Source organism: Pipistrellus kuhlii, unplaced genomic scaffold (assembly GCF_014108245.1).
Source record: "Pipistrellus kuhlii isolate mPipKuh1 unplaced genomic scaffold, mPipKuh1.p scaffold_m20_p_3, whole genome shotgun sequence".
NCBI classification, from domain to species: domain Eukaryota; kingdom Metazoa; phylum Chordata; class Mammalia; order Chiroptera; family Vespertilionidae; genus Pipistrellus; species Pipistrellus kuhlii.
Genome location: NW_023425529.1, coordinates 48,205,485 through 48,232,945, shown reverse-complemented (window position 1 = coordinate 48,232,945; position 27,461 = coordinate 48,205,485). Strand labels below are relative to the sequence as shown.

The following is a 27,461-nucleotide window of genomic DNA, read 5'->3' as shown; positions in this document are numbered from 1 at the left end:
AAGGAGCCGGTGGAACCTCTGCTTCCTGAAGACAAAGCCGCGTGTTTCCTGCCCGGAGGAGGCAGGACAACAGGAGGGAAAACCGCCCCCACGCCATGTTCAGTGTCCTACCTGGTCCCTTGCCCAGTCCCCAACAATTCCACATGAAAATGTCATTCAGAAAAGAAATCCACAAATTTAAAACCTGTGGGGGAAAAAAAAAGCAAAGCAGACCAGCCCTGCTGGAGGGAAAAGAGAAGGAAAAGCACAAAGTGAGCGAAGAAAAGGCAAGGCTGTGGGAGTGACGAGCTTTATACAACGAAGTAAGTCCATAACTGAACTCAGTAAGAAGGGCCCACAGTAGGATTCCTTCAGTGTTTTAGCTCCACTCCTTTCTTCTTTTTTTAAGAGGAAAAAAAAAAAAGTAACAAAAAAACTTTAAAAGCCTTCTCAAATAAGTTTAACACTTCAAAAAGTGTTTTTCGTAAAGATAAGTTCCAGGCACCATGTCTCTTTGGGATAGGGGAATTGCATATTGCAGTTTTAAAAAACCAAAACAACACATAAAACTTTATTTGCAAAAGAAAGGGGGAAAGGGGGGGGGGCTTTTTGATTTCTTTGAACGAAGCGCACACACAGCGTCTGGCTCCCTGGCTCCCAGGCTCCCTCGGGAGTGGCGGGAGCGGAGGACAGGCCGCGGAGACCTCCGAGGCCCAGGCTGGGAGACGCCGGCCACGCGGGCGGGCGGAGCAGGCCCACAGGTGATCTGTATTCCGGGTTGGCCCTCCGGAGTCTGGGAGTTTCAGCATCTCCAAGAATTCATTTATGTCCCACAGGGATGGAAAGGGGAGTCCTAAAGGAGGAATAAGCCAGGGGGTGGGGAGGGGGGATGACAAGCATGAGACCCATTCTGACTTCCAGCTGCTCGCACACCCTACCCCTCAGCAGGAGACTCCTACCTCTGTTACTTGTTGAACTGGAAAGAATAGACCCCGTGGTCTGAGGGAGCATCCAGGGTCACCTGGCTTTGCTGGCTGCTGTTCTCCTGTGACCACAGCCAAAGCAGAAGCGTCACCCGTGCCTCCTTACCTCCCCCGGCACTAAAGCAGCCACATAACCCGCCTGAGGGAGAGCCTTCCGACCTCCCACCCCACCGGGTCAGTGAGCCCGGGCCGCACACTGTCCCCCGCCCGCCCGCCCGCATCCCCTCCCCGGCACGCAGGGCGGCCTGTTCCCGGAAACTCTGGCCAGTACAGGCCAGGGTCCTGGCGTTCACTGTCTGCCCAATGTCAGGAAGGGCCTCGTTCAAGGACACAAACGAAGTCTTTCCTACAGTCTTCACATTCCTACCGGCTATTTGTGAACTCAGAACCAGCACCATTGCGAGAGGGAGGCCCGTCTCCCTCTGGGATGGGAAAGCTGCCTCTCTCGTTTTCATTTTCTTACCCCACCCCAGGGAGACAGCGCCCTCACCTCCACGGGCACGCCGGAAGGAGGCCCCGGCGGGAACTGGGAGAGGTAAGCGCTCTGCATGGCGGCCGCCGTCGGCAGGTACTGGAATGAGAAACACCAAAGGCTGAGCAGGTCCTGGCTGCACTGAGGGCGCCGGGGGAGCTTTAAAACTGCTGGTGGCTGCGTCCCACCCCCAGAGATATTAGTTTGTCTGATTTGCTTTTTAAAAATATGTTTTTATTGCCGAAACCAGTTTGGCTCAGTGGATAGAGTGTCGGCCTGTGGATTCAAGGGTCCCGGGTTTGATTCCGGTCAAGGGCATGTACCTTGGTTGCGGGCACATCCCCAGTAGGGCGTGTGCAAGAGACACTGATCAATGATTCTCTCTCATCGATGTTTCTAACTCTATCCCTCTTCCTCTCTGTAAAAAAATCAATAAAATATATATTTTTTAAAATACACACAACTTAAAAATGTTTTTATTGATTTGAGAGAGATAGAGAGAGAGAGAGAGAAAGAGAGAGAGAGAGAGATCCATTGGCTGCCTCAGGCACGCACCCTGATTGGGACTGAGCCCAACGTGTGCGTGTGCCCTGATCGGGAATCGAACTGGCCGCCTTTAGGTGCACAGGATGACACTCAACCAACTGAGCCCACCAGTGAGGGCTAATTGTCAAATTCCGTTGTGCTTTTTAAAAGCACTTCAGGCCGGGACCGGTTTGGCTTAATGGATAGAGCGTCAGCTTGGGGACTGAATGGTCCCGAGTTCAATTCTGGTCAAGGGCATGTACCTTGGTTGCGGGCATATCCCCAGTAGGGGGTGTGCAAGAGGCAGCTAATCAATGACTCTCTCATCCGGGTTTCTAATTCTCTATCTCTCTTCCTTCCTCTCTGTATAAAAATCAATAAAATATATATTTTAAAAGCACTTCAGGTGCTACACTGGCTTAGAGAGACTTATACACACCTGACTCCTTCTCTCCGCTTGCTTGCTTTCTGCCTTACCTCTCTGCCCGTAAGCCCTCCTGGGAAAGTCAGAAGGCAGCAGGCCTACAAGAAACCTACTGCGCTTCATCCATCCTTCTTGTTATTACTTTGATAAGGATTTCTAGGAAATGTGAGTGAACTCCTAGGTAAGCTAGTATGTGGACAGAAACACCATTTGCTTAGTTTCATGAGCAGAAATCACTTAACAGAAGTGGGCTTTGGAGCAGAATGGCTATCCTAGCTCACGATTATCTGTCAGGTTTAACGCCTATCCTGACTGTGCCCTCAGTGGTCCTGGAGCGATTCTCGTCATCATGAGTGTTTATTCTGGGAAGTATCGCACAGGTGTTCCTTCCCCAGGAGGAGCAGTCTGCTCACCGCGCCCGTGGAGCTGAGGGAGAGGTGGCCCAGCTGCTGGGTGAGCGGGCCCATCAGGGAGGCAGGCTGCAGGGAGAGGGGGTGGTCCATTCCTGGCGTCAGCACGGAGCCCTGGAGGCAGCGACAGAGGACAGGGTCAGTGGGCAGCGTTCTGGGGGGCTGCCTGCGGCAGTGACCCCTGGCTGCTGGAGCCGTTTAAGTTCCTGGAAAACGAGAGGTGACCAGCTACCCAGTTATGCAACAGGCGTAGGCACTCTGCCCGTCCGTCTGGATGGATCCCTGCCTAAGAACAGCACACTCACAGCACCGGGCTGCATAAGGGCTCGGCCAGAACTCACACCCACAGCCCCTCTCCTCAAACCCCAGTGTTTTTCTTTACATCAAATTGCCTCTTCGGCATCTGCCCGCTTCTGAACACTCACGGAAGGCTGTATGAGGTATGACTGGTGGTGCATCCACGACGGGGTAGGTACTTGTAGAGGAGATGTCTGAGCGACTCTCTAATCCAAGCAAAAACACACAAGCAAAAACGTTAATTATCGAGAAACCACTGTTTTGCCCAGTGATCTGACAATGTTCAGACAATCCCACAAAAGCTGGAGGCCCCCATCAGAAATAGAAACATTAATATAGAGAGAAGACTGACTGCCAGCAGAGGGAAGGGGGGGGGGGCTGGGTTAAAAAGGTGAAGACACAGACCACAGTAGGTGATTACCAGAGGGAAAGGCGGGTGGGGGGAGTAGGTGGGGTAAGCACACAATACAATATACAGATGATATATTATAGGATTGTACTACCTTTCAAACCTATAATTTTATTAACCAATGTCATCCCGATAAATTCAACTAAAGAATATATACACATATTGCTTTGGCCCTGGCCAGGTAGCTCAGTTGGTTAGAGCACAGTCCTGATACATCAAGGTTGCAGACTCGATTTCTGGTCAGAGCACATGCAAGATCAATCAATGAATGCAAAAGATAAAGATAAATATGTGTGTGTGTGTGTTAGAGGCCTTCCTCCCCCTGGCTGCTGGCACTGCCTTTGCTTTGGCTGGAACTGCCTTTCTGCTCTGGCCCAGAGCTGCCTTTCTGCCTTCCCATGCTGCTCAGAGGCCTGGAGTGGCTGGGGTGGTGCAGAATGCCTGCATCATTGCCATGGCGATGACACAAGTGTCCCACCCCACCTCCAGCAGCATGGCGCCTGTGTATGCAAATTAACCTGACATATTTGTTGGGTTAATTTGCATACTCACTCCTGATTGGCTGGTGGGGGTCACAAAGATACAGTCAATTAGCATGTTACTCTTTTATTTTTTTATATATATATAAAAAACATTATATATATATATATATATATATATATATATATATATATATCCTGTTCCCTGAAAATAAGACAGTGTCTTATATTAATTTTTGCTCCCAAAGATGCGCTAGGTCTTATTTTCAGGGGATGTCTTATTTTTCCATGAAGAAGAATACGGTACACATTTATTGTTAAATGAAAATAAAGGAAATTTATCACCTGTATACGGTACAGTAGTACGGTAGTTGTCAACACAAACCAGACAAACTGTGAATCCTACAGTATCAAGAATTTACTCATTTATTCAATGACAATCATGTCATCATCTTCTGGAACATCATCATAACAATCCAATTCCTGAATTTCTTGTGACTCCATTTCTTTCAGAATCAGTGGACCAAATCTCTCATGTTTAGCAACAGCATTCTGAGACAGAGCCTAGGGAGGGCCTTATTTTCGGGGAATGCCTTATATTTCACTCAGAAGGAAACCTATAAATAGGTCTTATTTTCGGAGGATGTCTTATTTTTGGGGAAACATGGTATATCTATATCTATATCTATATATCTATATATATCTATATCAATCTATTTATCTATCTATAACATATTAGATATATACCCTGTTTCCCCGAAAATAAGACAGTGTCTTATATAAATTTTTTTTCCCAAAGTTGCGCTAGGTCTTATTTTCAGGGGATGTCTTATCTTTTCATGCGCTAGGTCTTATTTTCGGAGAATGTCTTATTTTCGGGGAAACACACACACACACACACACATAGATATATATATATATATATATATATATATATATATATATATATAAAACATATTATATATATCTAATATGTTTTAAAGCATATTTTTATTTAAAACATATTTATATTTTTAAAGCATATATATATACATATACACATATATGTATATGTATATATATATGCTTTAACAACATAATAGAAACATTATGAGTAAACTTGTTTTTATAAAATTAGCAACTCTTACACCACAACAAATAACCCAGTTTAAAAATGGGCATCCTGGAGCTGAAGCCCTAACAGCTTAACCTCTGTGGGGGTTCAGAATGAGTCACCCAAGATGTGCCTCTGTGTGATGCAGATTATTTTGAGCTAAAGGCAGCTGAGGCTCTACAAGAGAAACTTGTGCCCCCACTTCCTCTCCCCCCCCCCCCCCCCCCCCCCCGGCTCTTCCTTTACTTAGAAGGACCTTCATTGGGCACCTTGCCCACAGTGAAAACTTATCAGAGATAACCGTTTCTGTCTACCTATTGGGCAGGGCAAACTACCAATTATTGAACACCTGTTCTTCTCACCCTTCTCCCCTCTGAAGCCCCCAAAGTGCCTTAGCCCATCCTTAGTGCAAAGTGCCATGTATACCTCATTCTAACTTTCCATCCCTGATTCTTTCATGTCTGTGAAGGTTGGCACCAGGGAAATCAGAACATAACCAATACTACTGTATTTTAAAAAATCTATTTTTAGTGATTTCAAAGAGGAAGGGAGAGGAGAGACAGAAATATCAATGATGAAAGCGAATCATTGATCAGCTGTCTCCTGCGTGCCTTACTATTGGGGTCAAGCCCACAACCCAGGCATGTGCCCTGACCAGGAATTGAACCATGACCTCCTGGTTTATAGGTCAACACTCAACCCCTGAGCCACACCAGTTGGGCATACTACTATATTTTTTTAAATTAAAAAACAAATTAAATAAAATAGTACTTGATTTTATATAAAGTTGAAAAAATAAGAATAAAAGTGGGCAAAGGATTTAAATATTTCTTTAAGAACATATACAAATGGCTAATAAGCACATGAAAGAGGCACCAAAATCATTCACCCCTAGGGAAATGTCAGTAAAAACACAACGAGATACCCCTGCACATCCGCTAGGGTGACTACAGTGAAAAGAACAAATAATGCTGGCCAGTGTGGCTTAGTTGGTTGGCGTGGTGATCATGGATCTCAGGTTTGATTCTGGGTCAGAGTACATACCCGGATTTAATCCCTGACCAGGGCTCCTTCAAAAGGCAGCCAATCAATATTCTCTCTCATATCAATGTCCCTCTCTCTCTTACTCTCTCTAAAATCAATGAATGCCCTGGCAGGAGCAGCTCAGTAGGCTGAACACTGTCCCACGCACTGAAAGGCTGCAGGTCTAATTCCCGGACAGGGCACATACCCAGGTTGCCGGCTTGATGCCCAGTCTGGGGTGCTGGTCTAATTCCCGGACAGGGCACATACCCAGGTTGCCGGCTTGATGCCCAGTCTGGGGTGCTGGCAGGAGGCAGTCGATCGATATTTCTCTTTCACATCGATGTTTCTCCCTCTCCCTTCCTCTCTCTTTAAAACCAATAAAATTAAAATCAATTTTTAGAAAATGACAATAAAAAATATAAAAAGGACAATAGCAAGTATTATGAACTGTAGGAGGGAACATAAAATGGTTCTGCAACTTTGGAAAACAGCTGGCAGTTCCTCAAATTAATAACTGATAAATCAATAACAAAGTGAGGTATCTGATTCAGTCATAAAAATGTATGAAGTCCCGATACATGCTACAACATGGACAAACTTTGAAAACATGCTAGCTGAAAGAAACCAGACACAGTATGTTGTATGCTTCCATTTACTATGAAAGTGTAGAACAGGCAAATCTACAGGCAGAGGAAGTGCATCAGTGGCTGCCAGGGGTTGGGTGGAAGGGAGAACAGGGAATGATACTAATGAGCAGTTTCTTCCTGAGGGGATGCAGGTGCCCTGGAATGAGGTATTGGTGATAGTTGTATAACTTTGTAAGTGTACCCCACACTACTGATTTGTACACTTTAAGAGGGTGACTTTATCGTATGTAGTATTATGATACATTTCTAACTTCTCATTGCTAATTTTTTCTCTTTTTTTGATTTAAGTTTTTTTTATTGATTAAGGTATCACATATTTGTCCTCATCCCCCAATTCCCATCCCAAACCCCTCCCCAGGTATGTCCCCACTCCCCTGTTGCCCTTAGTCAATTTTTTTCATTTTAAAACATCCTACCTAATAAAAGAGTAATATGCAAATCAACCATCACTCTCTTCCACAAGTCACACCCACCAACCATGCCCACTGGCCAATCAGAGCGAGTATGCAAATAAACCCAACCAAGATGGCTATAGCCACAGAGAGCAGGAGGGAGATGCTTCCCAGGCAAAGGAGGAAGCCAAGCTTTCCACCTGCCCTTGCCGGCCTAAGCCTCCACTCAGGGCCACCAAGTTTCAATTATAGAAGGTAAACAAATCCGAACAGAAACCGCTGATGCCACTGGGTGAGCAGGAGGCTTGGCTCTGCTCCAGGCTACAAAGTTTCAATTGTAGAAAGTAAATAATTCCCAGATACCAGGGCCTCCGTTTGGGTTGCTGAGTGGTGTGCCTGGCCTGCAGGCCCCTCACCCAGGCCACCCCACACCCCAAGGGAACCCCCACCCTGATCTGGGACACCCTTCAGGGCAAACCAGCTGGCCCTCACCCGTGCACCAGGCCTCTATCCTATCTAATAAAAGAGTAATATGCAGATTGACCATCACTCCAACACACAAGATGGCTGCCTCCATGTGGTCAAAGATCCTGCTCCCATGTGAACACAAGATGGCCAGCTGGGGAGGGCAGTTGGGAAGGACCAGGCCTGCAAGGGAGGGCAGTTGTGGGTGATCAGGCAAGTAGGGGAGGGCAGTTAGGAGGCACCAGGCCTACAAGGGAGAACACTTGAGAGGGACCAGGCCTGCAAGGGAGAGCAGTTGAAGACAATCAACCCTGCAGGGGAGGGCAGTTAAGGGTGACAAGACCAGCAGAGGAGGGAAATTGGGGGCAAACAGGCTGGCAGGGGAGCAGGTAGGCATCAATCAGGCTGGCAGGGGAGTGGTTAGGGGGTGATCAGGTCGGCAGGCAGAAGCAGTTAGGGGCAGTCAGGAAGGCAGGCAGGTGAGCAGTTGGGAGCCAGCAGTCCTGGATTGTGAGAGAGATGTTTGACTGCTCGTTTAGGCCCGATCCCAGTGGCAGTCAGACATCCCTCAAGGGGTCCCAGATTAGAGAGGGTGCAGGCTGGGCTGAGGGACAACGCCTCTCCCCCTCATCCCCCACCCCCATCCACGTGCATGAATTTTGTGCACTGAGCTTCTGGTATAATATAAATGTGAATTATATCTCAATTTTAAAATAAAAAAAAATTAGCAATGAGAAGTTAGAAATGCATCATAATAAACAGGTAGAGTTTATTTCATAAATATAAGGATTGCTCAAAATCAGAAGCACATTAAAAAATGCCAGTTCTCTGGCTCAGTGGATAGAAAACCGGCCTGCGGACTGAAGGGCCCTGGATTCCATTCCGGTCAAGGGCACGAACTTTGGTTCCAGGCTCCGTTGGGGGCCCTGGTTGGGGAGTGTGTGGGAGGCAACTAACTGATTTGTCTCTCCCTCGCCCTTCCACTCTCTCTAAAAATCAATGGGAAAATATCCTCAAGTGAGGATTAATAAAACAAACAAAAAAATCAACTATTTTAGAGAGATTTTTTAAAAAATATATTTTTTATTGATTTTGTACAGAGAGGAAGGGAGAAAGATAGAGAGCTAGAAACATCGATGAGAGAGAATCATCGATCAGCTGCCTCTTGCACACCCTCCACTGGGGATGTGCCCGCAACCAAGGTACATGCCCTTGACTGGAATCGAACCCGGGACCCTTCAGTCCGCAGGCCAACTCTCTATCCACTGAGCCAAACCGGTTTCAGCTATTTTAGAGAGATTTAATGTAACTCCAATTACATTAAATCTCTTTTATGTAATTGGTGCTTTGCAACCTCACAGATTTTAAAAATTAGATAAAGTGACCATAAACTTTATACAGAAGAATAAATACCAAAAATAGCAAAGTTTGAGAAAGAATGGAGAAGATTTTGTCTTATCAAACATTAGAGCATATTATGAAAGCCACTGCGATCAAATCCATACATTCTTGGAAACAATGATCGCTGGGAGAGAATAAATTCCAGTATTTATTATAGAGAAATGTGACATTTCGATTCAGTGGAAAACGAATGGATTATTTAATAATTTGATGGTAGGACGGCTGGTTAACATTTTGAAAGAAAATATATTGCAAGAGGACCCCTATTTTCTACCATATACAAAAATAAATTCCTGATGATTACACATTTACATATAAAACAATAAAATGAATCTTGGAGACCATATTCACAATATAGGACTAGGTAGAGCTTTTGAATGAAGGCAAGAAATAAAAGTTATAAGTGAAAAAGCAGCATATTTAACTACATACAAATTTTAAACTCCTGTGTGGCAAAAACTGGTGATTCCCAACACATGGTCCTTGGACCAGCAGCAGCAGCAGCAGCAGCCTCTGGGAACTTGTTAGGAATACAGATTCTTACCTCCCCCCAACACTTACTTAGTCAGAAAGTGCTGTCTGTGCCCAGGAGCCTAGGTTTAACAAGCTCCTCAGGTGATTCTGATGCACAGCTAAAAAGTTTGAGGACCACAAAGTCAATGGACAAAATTAAATTAGGAAAAAAAAAATCTGTAACAAATAACATTCAGAGGATCAATACTTATACAAATGGTTATTATACGTTGATGAGAAAGGAATAACTAATCAAACAGAAAAATGGGCTAAGCATATCAGAGAACAGCAAATCAAAATAAGACAAACACTAAGCTGCAGTCAGGGAAGTACAAATTAAAGATTAATGTACTTTCCATCAAGACAAGAGAATTTTTAAAAAAGCAACGGCTGGAGGGAAACAGGTACTCTCATTCACCGTGACTGGAAGCATGCATTGATACAGCCCTTGTGAAAAGCAATCTGGGGACATTTATGAAACGAAAAGTCCATAAATTCAAACTAGCAATTGTATTCCTCAGACTCCAGTCCCTATAAATAAAGGCACTCATAGGTGAAATAGAGCACAAGGTGTTTAGTCACAAGGATGCTTATCGAAGTGTTATTTGTACCAAAAACAAACAAACAAAAACCCAACAACATTGAAATCCAAGTGAATGACCTTCACTGGGGTATAGATGAGGAATTCTGGTGTATCTCCAGCATGAAATATAATGCAGCTATTAGAAAAGGAAATGATTAGAACAGAGATATCATCATTAGTGGCATCAGAATCACCCAGACGGCTTCTGAGAATCACTCAGATTGCTGGGGCCCATCACCATTTTCTAATTCAGTAGATCTGGGGGGGAGTCCAGAATTTGTGTTTCTAAAAATTCCCAGGTGGTGCTGACACTGCTGGTCTAGCAACTGCACTTTGAGAATCACTGGTTTAAGATACTATTAAGTAAGAAGAGTAAAGTATGAAAAATATATTTGATATGATCAACTTCTTTGTAAAATAATGGCTTCCAAAAACCATATACATATGTATCTATGCCCATGAAGAAAAACATAGAAAACATTAGGAAATTAACATGGATTTACTTGTGGGGTAGTAGACAGAGAGTAAGAGGATGCTTTTACACTAGTCTACATGTAAGTAGTGTGATCACATGTTACACTTTTGTGTAATGTTATTTGTGGCAATACATACAAAGGAAAAACAAACAAAACAACAAATACTTTCCAGCATTATATTCCTTTACCTAAAACACAAGGTCAGGGAAAATCACTGCACCTTTTGGGCATGTACATACCTGATAGGAAGACACAGGAGACGGCAGGTATGGGGAGAGTGCAGACTGAGTGAGCATCCTGTTGGGAGTGATGTTATAAGGAGCTGGGTAGAACCTGCAGGAAGGAACCTCATCAGTGAGGAGCCATAGGCAATCAGGAAGAAAGGGCCCCCACTGATAGACACAGCCACTTCCCACAGATGACCTCAAGATGAAACATCTGGACACAGGCTATTGTCATTATGAGTTGGCCTGAATATATAAAACACCCTTACCCATTCTGAAGAGCTGTGGAGGGGTCATAAGTCAAGGCCACACCACCCTATAAAGAAAGTACACAGCAGTCATACTGTAAGCCCCTGAATAAGAATAGGAGCAAGGAGAAACCAAGATGGCGACATAGGTAAACATCTGAAATTGCTGCCTCCCATGACCACTTCAAAACTACAACTAAGCCGAAACCGGTTTGGCTCAGTGGATAGAGCATCAGCCTGCGGACTGAAAGGTCCTGGGTTCGATTCCAGTCAAGGGCATGTACCTTGGTTGCAGGCACATCCCCAGTGGGGGGGGGGGGTGCAAGAAGCAGCTGATCAATGTTCTCTCTCATCGATGTTTCTAGCTCTCTATCCCTCTCTCTTCCTCTCTGTAAAAAATCAATAAAATATATTAAAAAAAACAAAAACAAAAAAACAACTAAAAGACAAAACTGACATCATCTGGAACCACAGCAAGGCTGGCTGAGTGGAAATTATACAACTAGAAGGGAAGAGAAAAGCACCCTGAGACCCAGAGGAGCTGTGGAAGTAAAGTGCAGAGGTATGGAGGCGCGTGTGCATGCGAAGAGGGCTGGCAACTGAGCATATGGCTGGCTTTTTCAATCTGCAAGTAGACACGGGCTCCCAATTGCTCTGAACTCCAGTTCCGGACGAGACTATGGGGACCCAGGCTCATATGCGGAGAAACTGGACTGTCTGGCAGTGAGTGGAACTCAAGGGCAGCTTTCTCTCAGAGGTGCTTACAGCGATTACTGAGGGACTCTGAGACCTGGGGGCCTCTTAGGGCAGGACTGAGGGTCAGCCATAGCTGTTTGCTCCGCCCTGAGACCCTGCCCCATCCAAGCTGTGTGCAGAGGCTTTTGCATATGAATGGCCTGGTGCTTTGCAACTTAAAATTACCTAACAAACTGCAGCTGAGTCAGAGAGCCCCAGAGCCTCTGAAAGAAGGCCCAAGGACCCACAGCAGCTTTCATTGCTTCACAGTTGGGCCTTATTTGGGCACCTCCAAACCCCAAACAAAGAAGAGGAATCTGTAGATCTTTTCATAGCTCCTGCTGGGTGGCCTCAGGCAGAGGCTAAATTTGAACCTCCTTGGATCTCCCAGTGGTCAAAGTGAAACCATCCAGATTACAACTCCTCAGATCCATAAGGGACACACTCAGGGGGCAGACTCAGTGAGCGTCAAAGCCCCATTGAAGCAAGTCTTGCCCCATAAGGGTGTCTCCAGCACAGAAGTTCTCCCATCATAGACACAGCTGATCCTCACAGCCAACTGGCCTGGAGGTCAATTCCTCCCAGTGATACCAACAACAACCAAGGCTTAACTACAACAAACTGAGCACACAGCCCACAAAGGAGTGCACCAAGAGTGTCCACCTCAGGTAACTGGGGAGGCTGAGCCACTGGGCCCTATAGGACACCTAGCACACAAAGTCACTCTATCAACTCAGGGAAGCAGCCAAAATGTGGAGACAAAGAAACAGTTCACAAATGAAAGAAATGGAGGAAAGCAAACTACTGGATATAGAATTCAAAACCACGGTTATAAGGTTTTTCAAGAATTTTCTGGAAACCGCTGATAAATTTAGTGAGACCCTCGAGGATATGAAAAAGGATGAACTGGAAATTAAGCATACATTGACTGAAATAAAAAATAATATACAGAGATCCAACAGCAAACTAGAGGATCGCAAGACTCAAGTCAAATATTTGAAATACCAAGAAGCAAAAATCACCCAACTAGAAAAGCAAAAAGAAAAAAGAATCCAAAAATATGAAGTGTAAGGAGCCTCTAGGACTACTTCAAGCATACCAACATCCAAATTATGGAGGTGCCAGAAGAAGAGAGAGAGCAAGATATTGAAACCTATTTGAAGAAATAACCAAAAACTTCCCCTACCTAGTGAAAGAAATAGACTTACAAGTCCAGGAAGCACAGAGAACCCTGAACAAAAGGAATCCAAAGAGGACCACACCAAGACACATCATAATTAAAATGCCAAGAGCAAAAGACAAAGAGAGTATATTAAAAGCAGCAAGAAAAAAACTGTTACCTATAAGGGAACACCCATATGATTGTCAGCTGATTTCTCAACAGAAACTATACAGGCCAGATGGGAGTGGCAAGAAATATTCAAAGTGATAAACAGCAAGAACCTACAACCAAGATTACTTACCCAGCAAAGCTATCATTCAGAATTGAAGGTTAGATAAAGAGCTTCACAGATAAGAAAAAGCTAAAGGAGTTCATCACTGCCAAAAGTACTATATGAAATGCTGAAAGGTATTCTTCAAGAAGAGGAAGAAGAAGAAAAAGGTAAAGATAAAAATAAAAATATGGACAACAAAGTGACAACAAATACAGATCTGTCAACAAGTGAATCTAAAAATCAAGTGAATAAACTGGAGAATTGAATCAGGGGCATAGAAATGGAGTGGAATGACAATTCTCAGGGGGAAGGGGGTTTAGGGGGTATGGAAAGAGACTGGATAAAAATTGTACATCTATGGATGAAGACAGTAGGGGAGGGGGGTAAGGGCAGAAGGTGGGGTGGGAACCGGGTGGAGGGGAGCTATGGGGGGAAAAAAGAGGAACAATTGTAATAATATGAACAATAAAGATTTATTTAAAAAAAAAAGAAAAAAGAGTAGGAGCAAGGCCAGAATGTCAAGGGTGGGAATGAGTAAAGTGAAGTCTGGACAGCCCAGCCCATGTGGTTCAGCAGTTAAGCATCAACCCAGGAACCAAGTGGTCACTGGTTTGATTCCTAGTCAGGGCACATGCCCTGTTTCAGGCTTGATCCCAGTAGGGGACATGCAGGAGGCAGCCAATCAGTGATGTTCCTCTCTCATCAATGTTTCTCTCTATATATACCTTTCTATTCCTCTCTCTCTAAAAAAAAAAAAAAAAAAAAAAAATTAAGTGAAGTCTGGTCAAGCTGTTCTAGAGTTTTTCTGGTTGTGCAGGCTGCAAAATCCCACTCAAGACCCACACTGAAGAGCATGTTAGTATTCAGCTCCTCAGTTACAAACTGTAGCTCTCAAACTTGCCATCTAAGCCCACAGCAATCAGGCCATGGTAATTTCCATTCCATTTTAATGTCCTCAGAGGTCCTCTTACCATGTCTCCATTCCTTGGCCAGGCCCGTCCATTCTGCACAAATTTTCCTGGATTCTGTCTTTTCTTTGGACCACCATCAGCGAATTTGCAAAGCAACGGATCTGATGGGGCTACCAAGAGAGAAAGCAGACAGGTGACTGAGTCCCACCTCCCTTACCTCACTCACACTCACGCAAAACTCCTCCCGATCTTCCCTGCAAGTAACACCTGTGGCCCTGTCAGCCCGATTCCCAGATGCCTCACCTGGCACTCCAGGGGGTGTCTTAATATATTTTCCGTTAAAGTGGGTGATGATGGCTTCACACTTCTCTGTGGATTCCATCCTGAGGAGCACAAGAGGGGTTAGGCTCTAGCTTCTCCAGGATCTGAGTGCTCCCTCCGATAAAAAAGAATGCCCCAGTCCCTCGTCCCACTGATGCCCTAACGGTTGTGACTACAAAACACAGGTTTCCTCCACACAAATTCAAGATATTAAGAAGAGGCAATCCCAGCTTCTAACGAAGGTTCTCTCATCTGGTTCCCAGAGGAGTCCTGAGAGGAACATGGAGGTCTTTGAGCTACGAATACATGTTCCAGGCAGATACTGATGGCTGGGCCTACGATTGTGTCTGGTTCATAAAGAAGAACACAATAAACAGAGGCTGTTACTATGACTTTTTTATTACAAACTTCCAATGGAAATTGTTCCCTCATTCTGATAAAACTTCACAAGCTAAGAATTTTCCAATATTTATTTTTGCTTCTGGTTACTTATCAAGGTATAATTAGCTATTCATTAAAGTTTCATGCGTCTGTGGGAGGAAACAGTAATAAGACAGGTTGAGGGCCCACAGTGATAGGAAAAACAATGGGAACTATGTGAGTTGAAGTATCTTGCTGGGGAAAGAGGACAGAACATCTAGACTCCAGCTCCTGTTCATCTCCCAAAGCTCTATGGGTTTGGCCAGTGGTTGGCAAACTCATTAGTCAAGAGAGCCAAATGTCATTAGTACAACGATTGAAATTTCTTTCGAGAGCCAAATTTTTTAAAACTTAAACTTCTTCTAATGCCACTTCTTCAAAATAAGCTCACCCGGGCCGTGGCATTTTGTGGAAGAGCCACACTCAAGGGACCAAAGAGCCGCATGCGGCTCGCGAGCCGCAGTTTGATGACCACGGGGTTAGGCCATTCACAAAACCCCTTTGAATCATTTCCGCTTTAGAGGAATGATCCATCTACCCTACCACACAGGATTGTACAGATCGAATAAGATAATATATCTAAATGTGTCCTAAGAATTGTAAGGGCCCCATAAAATACAAGGTACAGTATCCTGCCCTCTTTCCGTAAAGTCTCACTGTATTTTCCATGCCAATAGCCACTAAAAGCATAAACCATTCCCATGACGGTGGTCAGTATAAAAGGCCTCAAATGGAATGTGTTAGAGAAAACCACGTTAGGTATCCTAGAGCAGAAGTCTTCAGCGGGGTTACTCCTATTCCTTAGGCTTAAGGTTTCATGAGTCTGTAGGAGGAAACAGCAATAGACAGGGTTAGGGCCAAAGCGATAGAAAAAGGGCGCGCAGGCACAGAGTTTCAAGAGAATCACTTCCAGAACCTCAACATTCTTGTAAACTTTTTCCTAAAACTGACCTGCCTGGGGGACGGGTCATGATCAGTAATGACCAAAGCTCACGCCCCCTCTCACAGTCACTCCTCTTAATTTCCTTCACACGCTCCCCAAACTCAAAATAAGGCAGTGGTAAATGAGTTACAATATTTTTTTTTTTTTTTTTTTTTGTATGTCAGACACTCTCATAAGCTGGAGGACTCTGCAAATTATCAATTGACACATTTAAAAAAATCAATTTTGTTGATAGATTACTCTGGTTCTTGGCAAAGGATTCAAAATGAATTCACAGAATCCCTATTTTAATAAATCTCTTCTAATCTCCACCCTGGCCGGTGTGGCTCAGCTGCTTGGGTGCTGCCCCATGCACTGAAAGGCTGCTGGTTTGATTCTCAGGGCATAGAGTGTCGACCTGCAGACTGAAGGGATTGAAGGGTCCTGGGTTCGATTCTGGTCAAGGGCACATGCCCTGGTTATGGGCTCGATTCCCTGTAGGAGGCATGCAGGAGGCAGCTGATTGAGTCTCTCTCTGCATTGATGTTTCTATCTTTTTTCCACTCTCCCTCCTCTTTGAAATCAATTTAAAGAAGAAGAAGCCGAAGCGGTTTGGCTCAGTGGTAGAGCGTTGGTCTGCGGACTGAAAGGTCTCAGGTTCAATTCCGGTCAAGGGCATGTACATTGGTTGCGGGCACATTCCTGGTAGGGGGTGTGCAAGAGGCAGCTGGTCGATGTTTCTCTCTCATCGGCATCTCTAGCTCTCTATCCCTCTCTCCTCTCTGTAAAAAATCAATAAAATATATTTAAAAGAAGAAGAAGAAGAAGACGACGACGACGACGACGACGACGAAGAAGAAGAAGAAGAAGAAGAAGAAGAAGAAGAAGAAGAAAGCAGAACCATTTCCTAAATAGGACAGGGGAAGCTGGTGCCCTCCACCAATGACACCTACTCTGGAGAGCTCAGCAGCGCTAGGGAACACCACAGGAAAATCACTCATCGAAATCAATCTCCGCAGCCCAGCTGGCAAGGCTCAGTGGCTGAGTGTTGACCTATGAACTAGGAGGTCACGGTTTGATTCCTGGTCAGGGCACCTACCGGGGTTGCGGCCTCCATCCCCAGTGGGGGGCATGTAGGAGGCAGTCGATCAATGATTTTCTCTCATCATTGATGTTCTATCTCTTTCTCCCTCTCCCTTCCTCTCTGAAGTCAATTAAAAAATATATTTAAAAATAATGAATCCATCTCCAGAGTCGACCAAGACTCATAAAGGTCTGCTATCAGGTGGACAGTGAGTGGCAGAGCTGGTTCCAGAATCTAGGTCTCTCCACAGATCTGAAGGTAGCTCTTCCACGTCATCCTAACTGACCTGGAGGCCAGCAGTATTGGGGCTCTGCTTCTCCCACCCACTCCTGGGACCCCGGGGACAAGTCACTTCATCTTGGGAACTTTGGTTTCCTTACCTACAACACGGGGAGCTCACATTTCACGGGGCTGTAGTGATGACTAAATGAGACAATAAGAAGATATGGAACACTTGCTTCATGGGCTTGTACAGCACCAGTGACATTAAGTCTATTAGAAGATGCAGAATTATTTTATTCTGCTTGGGTCTGGAGCAAAGGAATAAAGGCTAGAAAAGCAGAAAGTAGTGGGGAAAGGACAAGGACTAGGGGCTTGAACTTTTTAGTATTGTGACCTACAATTAAATAAACTTGATTTTCTATTGATAGGGAGGACCTATCATCTGATAGAGAGCACCTGAATCTGAAAGATAATCATATTATTTTAAATCTTAGAACACATATACTTATTAGTATGTGAATAGGGGGTTACATTTCTTATATGTGATTAAGGGGCTTTAGGGGGTTAAGTTTTTCTTAAGTTTCCTTTTCAATGCTTGTGTAAAGTGATCAGGGAGGTGACTCAGCTGTGAATCTGGCAAGCAGAACCAATAAGCATGGTCAGGCTAACCCATCAGGAGTCAAAACATCACCTCATCGCCTGATGACTAACCGATAATAGCTGACGTCCATTCCTGGCTTCACCCTCGCCCCTTCCCCTACATAACCCTGTCCCCTGCACCGTGCTAGGAGGCGAGATCTGATGCTGGTGAGCACCCTGTCTTCTTGTTGGCTCACCTTCTCAGCAAACGCCCCATATGATTCACCCTGACACGGTGACAGGCAGCCGGAACTTCCCGGTAACACCACCAATGGACGTTTCCCTTGTGGGCAAGGGGGGCACGGCTCTGTGACGTTCTTCATTAACCACGTCAGTCCCCACGCTGGGCACCCCTCACCTCGCAAAGCCGACCCCTCTGCTGGCCCCACTGGTGTCTCGGAGGATCCGAGTGGAGATCACTTGGCCAAAGGGCTTCAGCATTCCCTCCAGCTCTTGCTCATCCATCGACAGCGGGAGGTTTGATATGTATAAATTTGTGGGGTCCTGCTCCTGTTGCTAGGGAAATAAGAGAGAGAAAATGAAGCGCAACATCTCAGCCTTCGTCCACAAAATAGTATCTCAGAAAAAAAGGTAACAGGAAGGCCCCACATAAACAAAGCCAATCTTAACTGTTTGTCACAAACCCCTAGTCCTACTACCATGGTTGTATATTGAGCCCAAATCCCACCCCCAAAGAGAGAGAGAGAGAGAGAGAGAGAGAGAGAGAGAGAGAGAGAGAGAGAGAAGAGAGATTGAGAGAGAGAGGGAGGGAGAGAGAAAGCCAATTCAATATCATTAGTACCGTACAAGCCCCTAATACCAGTCTTTGATAAAGTGCTGGCTGTCGCTTTAAGAACTTGGCAGAGCAGCACTCCTCCTCCCCAGCAGCCGGTCCCAGAGGCTGGATTCCCTTGGACCGCCTTGTTCGCCCGGCTGGATTGTTTTGAGTAATCCTCCCCCCCCCCCGCCCCCCTTTCCGGCCACAGCAGACTCCTCGGAGCAGGAATGCCTGCTCATTCCCGGAGGAGGGAAAGCGGGAAAGCAGGGAGAGGGGAGAGGGGAGGAGGAGGACGGGAGGCAATGTGCTGGGGCTGCACAGAGGGCCACACGGTCGCCCCTGGTCCCCGGGAGGGAAAGCTCTGTCTCACAGGGGCTCTGCAGAGTCCCACACCCGCCGTCAGGCTTTTCTGCAGGAGGAAGAGGCGGGAGAGCCCTGCTGCAGAGCGTAGGCAGGGGCACCGCCTCCCATAGCTGCGTTTTTAAGAGTTGAAGCAGCCACTCTGCTCTGGATTGTGGGTCACAACAACTCAGTCCCTCTCCGGCCGTTCCCTTTGGGCCTCCCGTTGTCTTTCATTATAGGAAAGGGTGGCTGCAGCCTGGCCTCATCAGCACCACCCAGGATTCACAGCGACCTCAGACAGGCCAGGGGCAGCGCCACCCGAGAGCACGCGGATTCCTAGTCCCAGATGGAAGGAGAAGCTCCAGGCGGATCTGAGGAGGAAGGTCTCCTTCCCCCCACGCCCCACCACAGAGCCACCCGCCCAGGGAGCAGCGCTGGGAGGCGGAACGCATTGTTCGGAATGCTGAGATGCACAACTGGCTTCTTCAGAGAATGTTGCAAAACTCCCACAAGCTGTGTGGTAGGGAGTGCGGAACCGGGTGGGGATGGGGAGACGGGGAGACGTGGGAGGAAGGGACCTCCTGCCTGCCTATAATCCTGGACAGAGCTGCCTGCCCGTCTTCCTCCAGCAGCCCAGGGGTGCTAACGGGTCCCTAGCCCAGACTGCCTGTGGCCAGACAGAGTGACAGATCCCTGCAGGGGGCCTTTGCCCGTCAGCACCAGGGCTCTCAGGCCCTGGAAACCTTGGAAGTGAGTCTCGTGCTCACCACAACCCCTTGGAGGGAAAGACCCGGGCAGCACCCTCCCTTACCTTTGCCATCTGTGCCTGGACACCACTGGCCTTCAGTGCTGTCACGGCCTTCTGCGCGGCTGAAGGGCTGTCAAAGTCCACAAAGCCGTAGCCTGGAATGGAAGCAGCATCAGTTGCGGGGGGGAGGGGGAGGGGGGGAGGGTTTAGGAGGCCCTGGCTCTTCAGGGGCAGAGGAAGGTTCTGACCCAGGTAACCGAAGTGGTAGGGAGGTTTCAGGTATGTCTTTATTGATTTCTGAGAGGAAGGGAGAGGGAGAGAGAGAAATATCAATGATGAGAGAGAATCATCACATGATTAGCTGCCTCCTGCACACCTCCTGCTGGGGACGGAGCCCCAAACCCGGGCATGTGCCCTGACCGGGAATGGAACCCATGACCTCTTGGTTCAAGGCTTAACATACAACCACTGAGCCACACATTGCTGGGCAATTTCGGTTTCCGTAAAGCTCAGCGTGCTCAGGGCAATGAGGTCCTTGTGTCCTTGGCTTTCTCCCGCTCTCAACAAAGATGAGGTTACAGGGAGGAGGCTCCTCTAATAATCCACAGCACCCGGCTCTGGCTTCTTAAACTAACACCCTTCCTCTCTTCTAGCCACACCCCAGGTTGCTAGGCATGGGAATACAGCCTCTTTTTAAAAATTATATAGTCTTATTGATTTCAGAGAGAAAGAGAAAGGGAGAGAGAGAAAAACATCAATGATCAGAGTGAGTCATTGGTTGGCTGCTTCCTACACACCCCCTACTGGGGATCGAGCCCACAACCCAAGCATATGCCCTGGTGGGGAATCAAACCGTGACCTCCTAGTTCATAGGCGGATGCTCAACCACTGAGCCACATGGGCCAGGTGTGAGTACAGCCTCTTCATGGCAGATAACCACGAAGAAGCCATTCTCCACTTCAACCTTCACACCTTTCCTCTCCTACAATTTTTACACCTCCACCTAAAATTGCTCAAAACCCATCAGAACTATTAATCCTCCCCAAAGAATACCTACCGAGTCATCCGCCCCACCACCACCACCAGAAAGCATTTACAATGCTTTGCTGAAGGGAAATAATCACTCCTACCCATAAACACCACCCCATCCAGGGGAACATGAGGGTCTAAGTAAGCCCAAGGGACCCCAAGACTTTTGTGCACACTTCTAGCCTTAGGCCCCCAAAATAGCATCTGCAGCTCTAGCTTTCTGGTCACCAAAGAGTCTAAATATCTGCTAGTCTTAAAACACTCTTAATGGTTGATTTTTAGAGAGAGAGAGAGAGAGAGTGGGAAGAGAGGGAGGAAGAGAGAAATATGGGTTTGCTGTTCCACTTATTTATGCATACATTGGTTAACTCTTGTATGTGCCCTGACCGGGAATCAAACTGGCAACCTTGGCCTATCAGGACGATGCTCTAACCAACTGAGCTACCTGGCTAGGGCTCTGCTGGTCTTTTAAGTCTGAACACCTCTCAGATTCCTCTCTGGTCTTGGGTACTAGGGACTTGCAGCAGTAAAGGGCAGAGACGAGGGATGGGCTCACTGGCAGCTGCTCTCCATCACCGAGGACAGCTCTCTCTCACCTTTGCATTTGTTTGTGGTCTTGTCCAATATGGCCTTCGTGGAGACGATCTTGCCATAGCTAAGGGAGAAGAAAACGCAAAGTGATCATCGGGGGCAGGTGTGTAGGAAAGGACAGAGAATGAGACATCTGGATGAACCCAGGCCCTTCTCCACTCCCACTACGACAACCGATCCTACCCAAGCCTTAATAACAGGAAAGAGAAGATGCATTTAAAATGTGAGACTTGGGGAGAATCCAAGATGGCTGCACAGGTAAACACCTAGCCGCAGCCGCACACAACAATTTCAATAAAATACAACTAAAATATAAAATGGACATTACCCAGAACTACAGGAAAGTCGACTGACTGGAAATTCTACAGCGAGAAGCAAGGAGAAAACCAGAAGGAAGCGCGGAGGAGCTGTAAAAGCCTGAAGTACGGACACACGGTGCGCGGAGAGGACGGAGCCGGAGAGGAGGGGCGGGGCGGCTGAATGCCTGGCTGGCTTTCCCTAGCGGGAAGGAGATAAAAGCTCTGACTGTGCTGGGCCCCAGTTCTGACTGCTCTGAACCCCAGTTCTAGGGAACCCAGGCTCATCCATAGGGAGCTGGGCTGTAAGGCGGAACCCCGGGGGAGCAGCGAAAGGAGGTCCCGGAGGCGCGCAGCTACCCAGCAAAGCTATCACTCAGAATCGAAGGCCAGATAAAGAGCTTCACTAATAAAAAAAAAAGCTAAAGGAGTTCATCACCACCAAACCAGAATTATATGAATTGCTGAAGGGGGTTCTTCGGAAGAGAAAGTAAATAGAGATAAAAATTATGAACAACAAATATGTAACTATCAACAAGTGAATCTAAAAACCAAGGAAATTAAAAAAAAATCTGATGAACAATATTAACTGTTGAATATAATAGAATCAGAGGTATGGAAGGGGAGTGAACTGACGATTCTTGGGGAAAAGGGGATAGGAAGATGTGGGAAGAGACTGAACATAAACTGTGCACCTATGGATGAGGACAATGGGGGGTGGAGAAGAGGCAGAGGGTGGGGTGGGAACCTGGTGGAGGAGAGCAATGGATGGGGGGGGGAAGGAACATTTGTAATAACATGAACAATAAAAATTTATTAAATAAATAAATAAATAAATAAAAGGAAGAAAAATAAATAAATAAAATGTGAGACTTATCATAGAGCGCCTAATTCCCAAAGGTACCCACAAGAAATAAGGCAATGTAGTCCAACACACTTCTCTCTTCTTCTCCATCTAAGACTCAGACACTGGTTAGAAAGAGATCACTGTCTTCCCAGGAGAGAAGTTTGGCAACACACACGTTGCAGGAACTTCTAAGAACTAAAAGCAATCCTTGATGTTACTTATCCTCTTTTGGACAAACACAGTTCCTCCTGTGAAAAACCTACAGTTATCTCCTCTGATACCCAGTTCCCTATCCCTCTGCTGATCGAAGGCCAACCTAAACCGGATTTCTTATGCTCAGATCCTGGTTCTGCCTCTTTGAAGCTACGTGTGATCTTGGACAAGCCATTTAACCTTTCTGTGCCTCAGTCTCACCGTCTGTAAAACAGAAATAGGACTGTTGGGAACAGGAAATGAGTTCATGAATATGGCAAACACGTAAAAACTCTTAACTGCTGTCACTGTTATTGTATTCAAGTGACCTCAACTTTAATCTACTGCAATGGCTCTCCTGCTTTACCGTGTTCTAAAACTTCTATTTCTCATTGTCAAGATTTGAGTGTGTTAGGAGGGAATGGGCACACGACCAGGTGAGAAAATTATTCAGTCCTGGTCGGTTTGGCTCAGTGGAAATAGCATCGGTTTATGGACTGAAGGGTCCCTGGGTTTGATCTGGTCGAGGGCATGTACCTTGGTTGCAGGCTCATTACCCAGCCCTGATAGGGGTGTGTGCAAAGGCAACCAATCGATGTGTCTCTCTCACATTGATGTTTCTCTGTCTGTCTGTCTGTCTGTCTCTTTCCCTTCCATTCTTTCTAAAAATCAATAGAAAAATATCCTCAGGTGAGGATTAACAAAAAAAAAAAAAAAAAAAAAAAAAGGAAAGAAAATTATCCAAAATTTGATGATGAGGCAAAATGATTGCATATCCTTTCAACATCATTCTGGAATATTGTCTAAAAGGCCCACTCAAGCCCAGCTGCCATAGCTCAGTGCAGTGGTTGAGCATCAACCTAAGAACCAGGGGATCACAAGTTTGATTCCCAGTCAGAGCACCGCCCAGTTCTATGGGCTCACTTTCCAGTGGAGAGTCATGCAGGAAGCAGCCCATCCATGATTCTCTCTCATCACTGATGTTTCTATCTCCCTCCCTCTCCCTTCCTCTCTGAATTCAATAAAAATACATATTAAAAAAAAATACAATAAAAGGCCCACCCAAGGTATATTTCATCACCGAATGAGTTGCTTCATTTACTGTTTACTGCTGATGGGGGCCCAGGCTCAGTGAGGATGCATACTGACTGTGGATGTTTATCCAGAGATATGCAAATAGTTTCTGTCCAGCAGGAAAGAAAGTCCCAACGGTCCCTGCTTTATTGTTCTCTGGGATATGTGACCCAGCAATCTTACGCCACCGTCCTTTTTTCAGGACTTGAAAATACGCGGCCCCTCAGATGCTTTTGGAACTCGTTTTACCATCCTGCTGGCTCCCTCACCACTGACGGGAGTAAATCTTTGGCATGTGTCCGCCTCTATTTACAGGACAGTCATGTTCTCAGCATTCTGGAAGAGCACGCTTTGGCAGCAGAGCGGGGTGTCCCACGTCGGGGATTAGACGAGACGCGTCCCACTAGAAAAGTCTCTCCGTCCCACTCCAGGCAGGTAAGAATATTAAAGAGGGAACAGATAAGACTAGCAAAGTTACAAGTATGAGATTTAACTAAAAATGCTTCTCCGGGACTGACTGTAAGACCAGTATCCCGAAGGAGCGTTTTCCTGCCCCTCTTCCCGTCCCTGAAGCTCGCAGGATGTGGATGTGTTTGTCCCGCCCCTTGGCCACCTCTCACTGACTGTTTTACTGGAACCAATGGGTTAGGAAGAATAAGCTAAGCAATGCCCTGGAGGCCGGGAAAAGAACACATTAAAATGGGGCGGGGGGGGGGTGATCCTAGCTCTTCAGGACTACATACTTGGATTCTTTCCCAAATTTAGGCAAAGGAAGAGCTGCATGAGACTAGGCCAGAGGACACGCATGCTGCTATCCCTGCGGAGGCCCCAGGGTGGAGCTGGCTGTGGTCTGAGAGCCGGAGGCTGAGCTCAGACTTTCCAGGCAGCTGGCAGCCTGAGCCACTCCTGCCGCTTCCTCCTCAGACGGAGCCCCTCCAGGAGCACCCGAGCTCCAGTCCGGACTCCACGCCGCTCTCCTTCCCACCCTCCAGGGCTCAGGAGCCGCCGCTTGTACTTCCCCTGCAGCCTGAGAGAGACAACTGGGACAAAGGCAGGACGTCCTTCTGCGCTTGGGAAACACCCTTCCCAGAAAGGTCTAACAGCGCACAGCGCCCGCCCCTGCTCTTCCCAGCCTCCCTTCCTCATCACTCAGCCAGCACCCTGCTGCCCCTGCCCCCTTGCCACTTCTCCACAGTCCCCTCCGGACTCCTCAGTGCCGTCCTCCATGCTGACCCTGACTCTTCTCAGCCCTCAGACACCCACAAGGCAGGGCCGCTGCTGGGAAGGGCGAGATGAATGTCTGAAAGTGCGTATAGGGAAGTGGAACTGAGCTCTTCCTCTGTCGTGTGGAATGAGGAGGTTTTGTAGCACAGTGTAGCCAGGACAAGAAACACAAAGTGCAGAATGAAGGAACTAGACTGATAAGATAATCTTTTCCCTGTCAGCCAACATTCCTGCCAATCTGCATTCCCCCAAAACATTACTGGTCCTAGACGAAGGGCCATTGAAATACCTTCCTAGCAAGGTGAGCTGAGCTAAAGGATCCCGTTTTATACACACATCTAGCCTGCAGGGGTTGAATGTGTGTGGTCTGGTGCTAACAAAAACATCCATGTGATTGGCAGACGGCATCCGAAGGGTAAGGGGTTTGTGGAGTGGAAGAACGTGCTGCTTCTCTAGGACTTGGAGCACTGGACGTACATGCATGGCTGTGGGAGTCAGAGTTACTGCAACCCCTTCAGGAGATGGCTCAGCAATAGCAACAGAAGCTGAACAAATGCGATTTTACTCATAGGTATAGGCACAGCACAAAGGCGTGCACTCCTGCACCAAAAGGCGTGCAAAGCTCAGAGCAGCACTTCACACTGAGGTGGCACCTGTGGGGTGGGAAGGAGATGGAAACGGGAGGCGGGCTTGGAAGCGTTGGCAGTGTTCTGTTTGAGATGAGACGGTTCCACTGGAGGCCGGGAAAAGAACACATTAAAATTAGGGTCTGTGTGTTTTTCCGGGCACTTGTGACACTTCAAAACCAAGTTTTTAAAAATGGTACATCTACATAATCGAAGGTTCCGATTTTTCTCCTACCATGCACTTGCCAAAGTTCCGCTTTTCTTCTCCCCATTCATATTCCCACTCCATCCCCAGACTTTCCCTCCGTATTATTTAAAACATACTTTCCTGCCTAAAGGAAATGAACTGGCGTTTCCACACACTGGCAACTTCCCCAGGATTCTTAACGAGGCTGATTCCGTAACAGTTATCTCCATCTCGTGACTCAGTCTGCTCTGAAGAACCCCGAATGTCTTCAGAGGGAAGATGCAAAGTGACTGCCTCTTTCTCCACCTTCTTTATCCACCACTTTGAGGGCTTCTATGGTGCACTGGCTATATCTCTAGCAGCAGAAACTCTTTGAAGTATATCATTCAATTAACTAGTCCCACTTTCTTATATCCCTCACTGCCTTCTCATCTATACCTTTGGAGATACTGAATATTTCTATTCAAGGTGTAGGGATAGGAGGAATCTTTCCACCAAGACTATTAATTCGAGATATTTGCTAGAAACAGTCATACACTAGGCTTAAAAAGCCAGCATGATCCTGGCTTTCCAGAGAAACACAGAGGTCTTATATGTTAGTAGCAGGTGGGATTTCTTTCAGAGGGGCTGCTGAGAAACCTGTGACTATGGAGTAGAAGCAAAATAATATTGTATTTCAGGATAAGAGTATCTGGCAACAAGCCAGTATCACCAACGCTATGCTGTCCTGGGAAGCCTACCCACACATACCCCAACTTACGACTGGCACAGCTTGACAAGGTCCTGGTCAGTAGTGCCTGGTTGCAAACCCCGGATGTAGAGGTTGGTTTTGCTCAGTTGGTCGTTCCCGTTGCTCCCACTGCTGCTGTTGGGTGCACTGCTGCTTGGACTAGGTGGTGCCATCTGCTGAGACAACAACACATATGACTGCAAGGAAGCATAGGAACAGAGGCCAAAAGGACTGTACAAGCAGACGTTAGAGAGGAACACCCGGGCACCTTGGAAAGAACGATTTCACCCTGGCCTGCGGACTGAAGGATCCTGGGTTCAATTCTGGTCAAGGGCACATGCTGGGTTTCAGGCTCGATCTCCAGTAGGGGGCATGCAGGAGGCAGAAGATCGATGATTCTGTCTCATCACTGATGTTTCTTTCTCTCTCTCCCTTTTCTTAATCTATCTATCTATTTATCTATCTATCTATATATTTATATATTATACTAATAAAAGAGAAACAAGCAAATTGACCATACCTTCCCTATGCTCACAAGCCACGCCCACAAGCCAATCAGGAGTGAGTATGCAAATTAGCCCAACCAAGATGGCTACGGCCATGGAGCCAGCAGGAGGCTTGGGTTTCCCCAGTGATGGAGGAAACCAAGCTTCCTGGCCAGCCCTGGCCTCCCTCAAGGCTACATATTTTCAATTATAGAAGATAAATAAATTCCAGATACCAGGCCCTCCCCTTGGGTTGCCAAGGGGTGTGGCCAGCCTGCAAACCACCACAGGCCCTTCGCTCAGGCCACCTCACGCCCCATGGGAACCCCCACCCTGATCCAGGACACTCTTCAGGGCAAACCAGCTGGCCCCACCCATGCACCAGGCCTCTATCCTATCTAATAAAAGAGTAATATGCAGATTGACCATCACTCCAACCCACAAGATGCCTGCCCCATGTGGTCAAAGATCCTGCCCCCATGTGGACAAAGATGGCTACCACAAGATGGCCAGCAAGGGAGGGCAGTTGGGAGGGACCAAGATTACAAGGGAGAGCAGTTGAGGTGATCAAACCTT

The 27,461-nt window shown here is 46.7% G+C and overlaps 1 protein-coding gene across 6 annotated transcripts in view; it reads right to left on the bottom strand.

The window, feature by feature from the left end:
* Window positions 1-391: 391 nt before the first annotated feature.
* Window positions 392-27,461, bottom strand: part of RBMS2 (RNA binding motif single stranded interacting protein 2) — a 46,925-nt gene continuing 19,855 nt past the window's right edge. For 3 of the 6 annotated variants that reach the window (XM_045588140.1, XM_045588137.1, XM_045588136.1), the window contains exons 2-15: window positions 26,431-26,597; window positions 21,230-21,288; window positions 19,668-19,759; window positions 18,095-18,252; window positions 14,432-14,511; window positions 14,189-14,298; window positions 11,068-11,114; window positions 10,814-10,907; window positions 6,365-6,463; window positions 3,219-3,296; window positions 2,797-2,907; window positions 1,453-1,533; window positions 939-1,024; window positions 392-832 (exon numbers count right to left, since the gene is read on the bottom strand). In XM_045588140.1, the coding sequence (XP_045444096.1) occupies window positions 944-1,024; window positions 1,453-1,533; window positions 2,797-2,907; window positions 3,219-3,296; window positions 6,365-6,463; window positions 10,814-10,907; window positions 11,068-11,114; window positions 14,189-14,298; window positions 14,432-14,511; window positions 18,095-18,252; window positions 19,668-19,759; window positions 21,230-21,288; window positions 26,431-26,573 (1,233 nt within the window). In that variant the 5' untranslated portion in view covers window positions 26,574-26,597 and the 3' untranslated portion in view covers window positions 392-832; window positions 939-943. The remainder of the gene's footprint in view (window positions 833-938; window positions 1,025-1,452; window positions 1,534-2,796; window positions 2,908-3,218; window positions 3,297-6,364; window positions 6,464-10,813; window positions 10,908-11,067; window positions 11,115-14,188; window positions 14,299-14,431; window positions 14,512-18,094; window positions 18,253-19,667; window positions 19,760-21,229; window positions 21,289-26,430; window positions 26,598-27,461) is intronic. The other 3 variants (XM_036457358.2, XM_045588138.1, XM_045588139.1) reach the window with 2 other exon arrangements.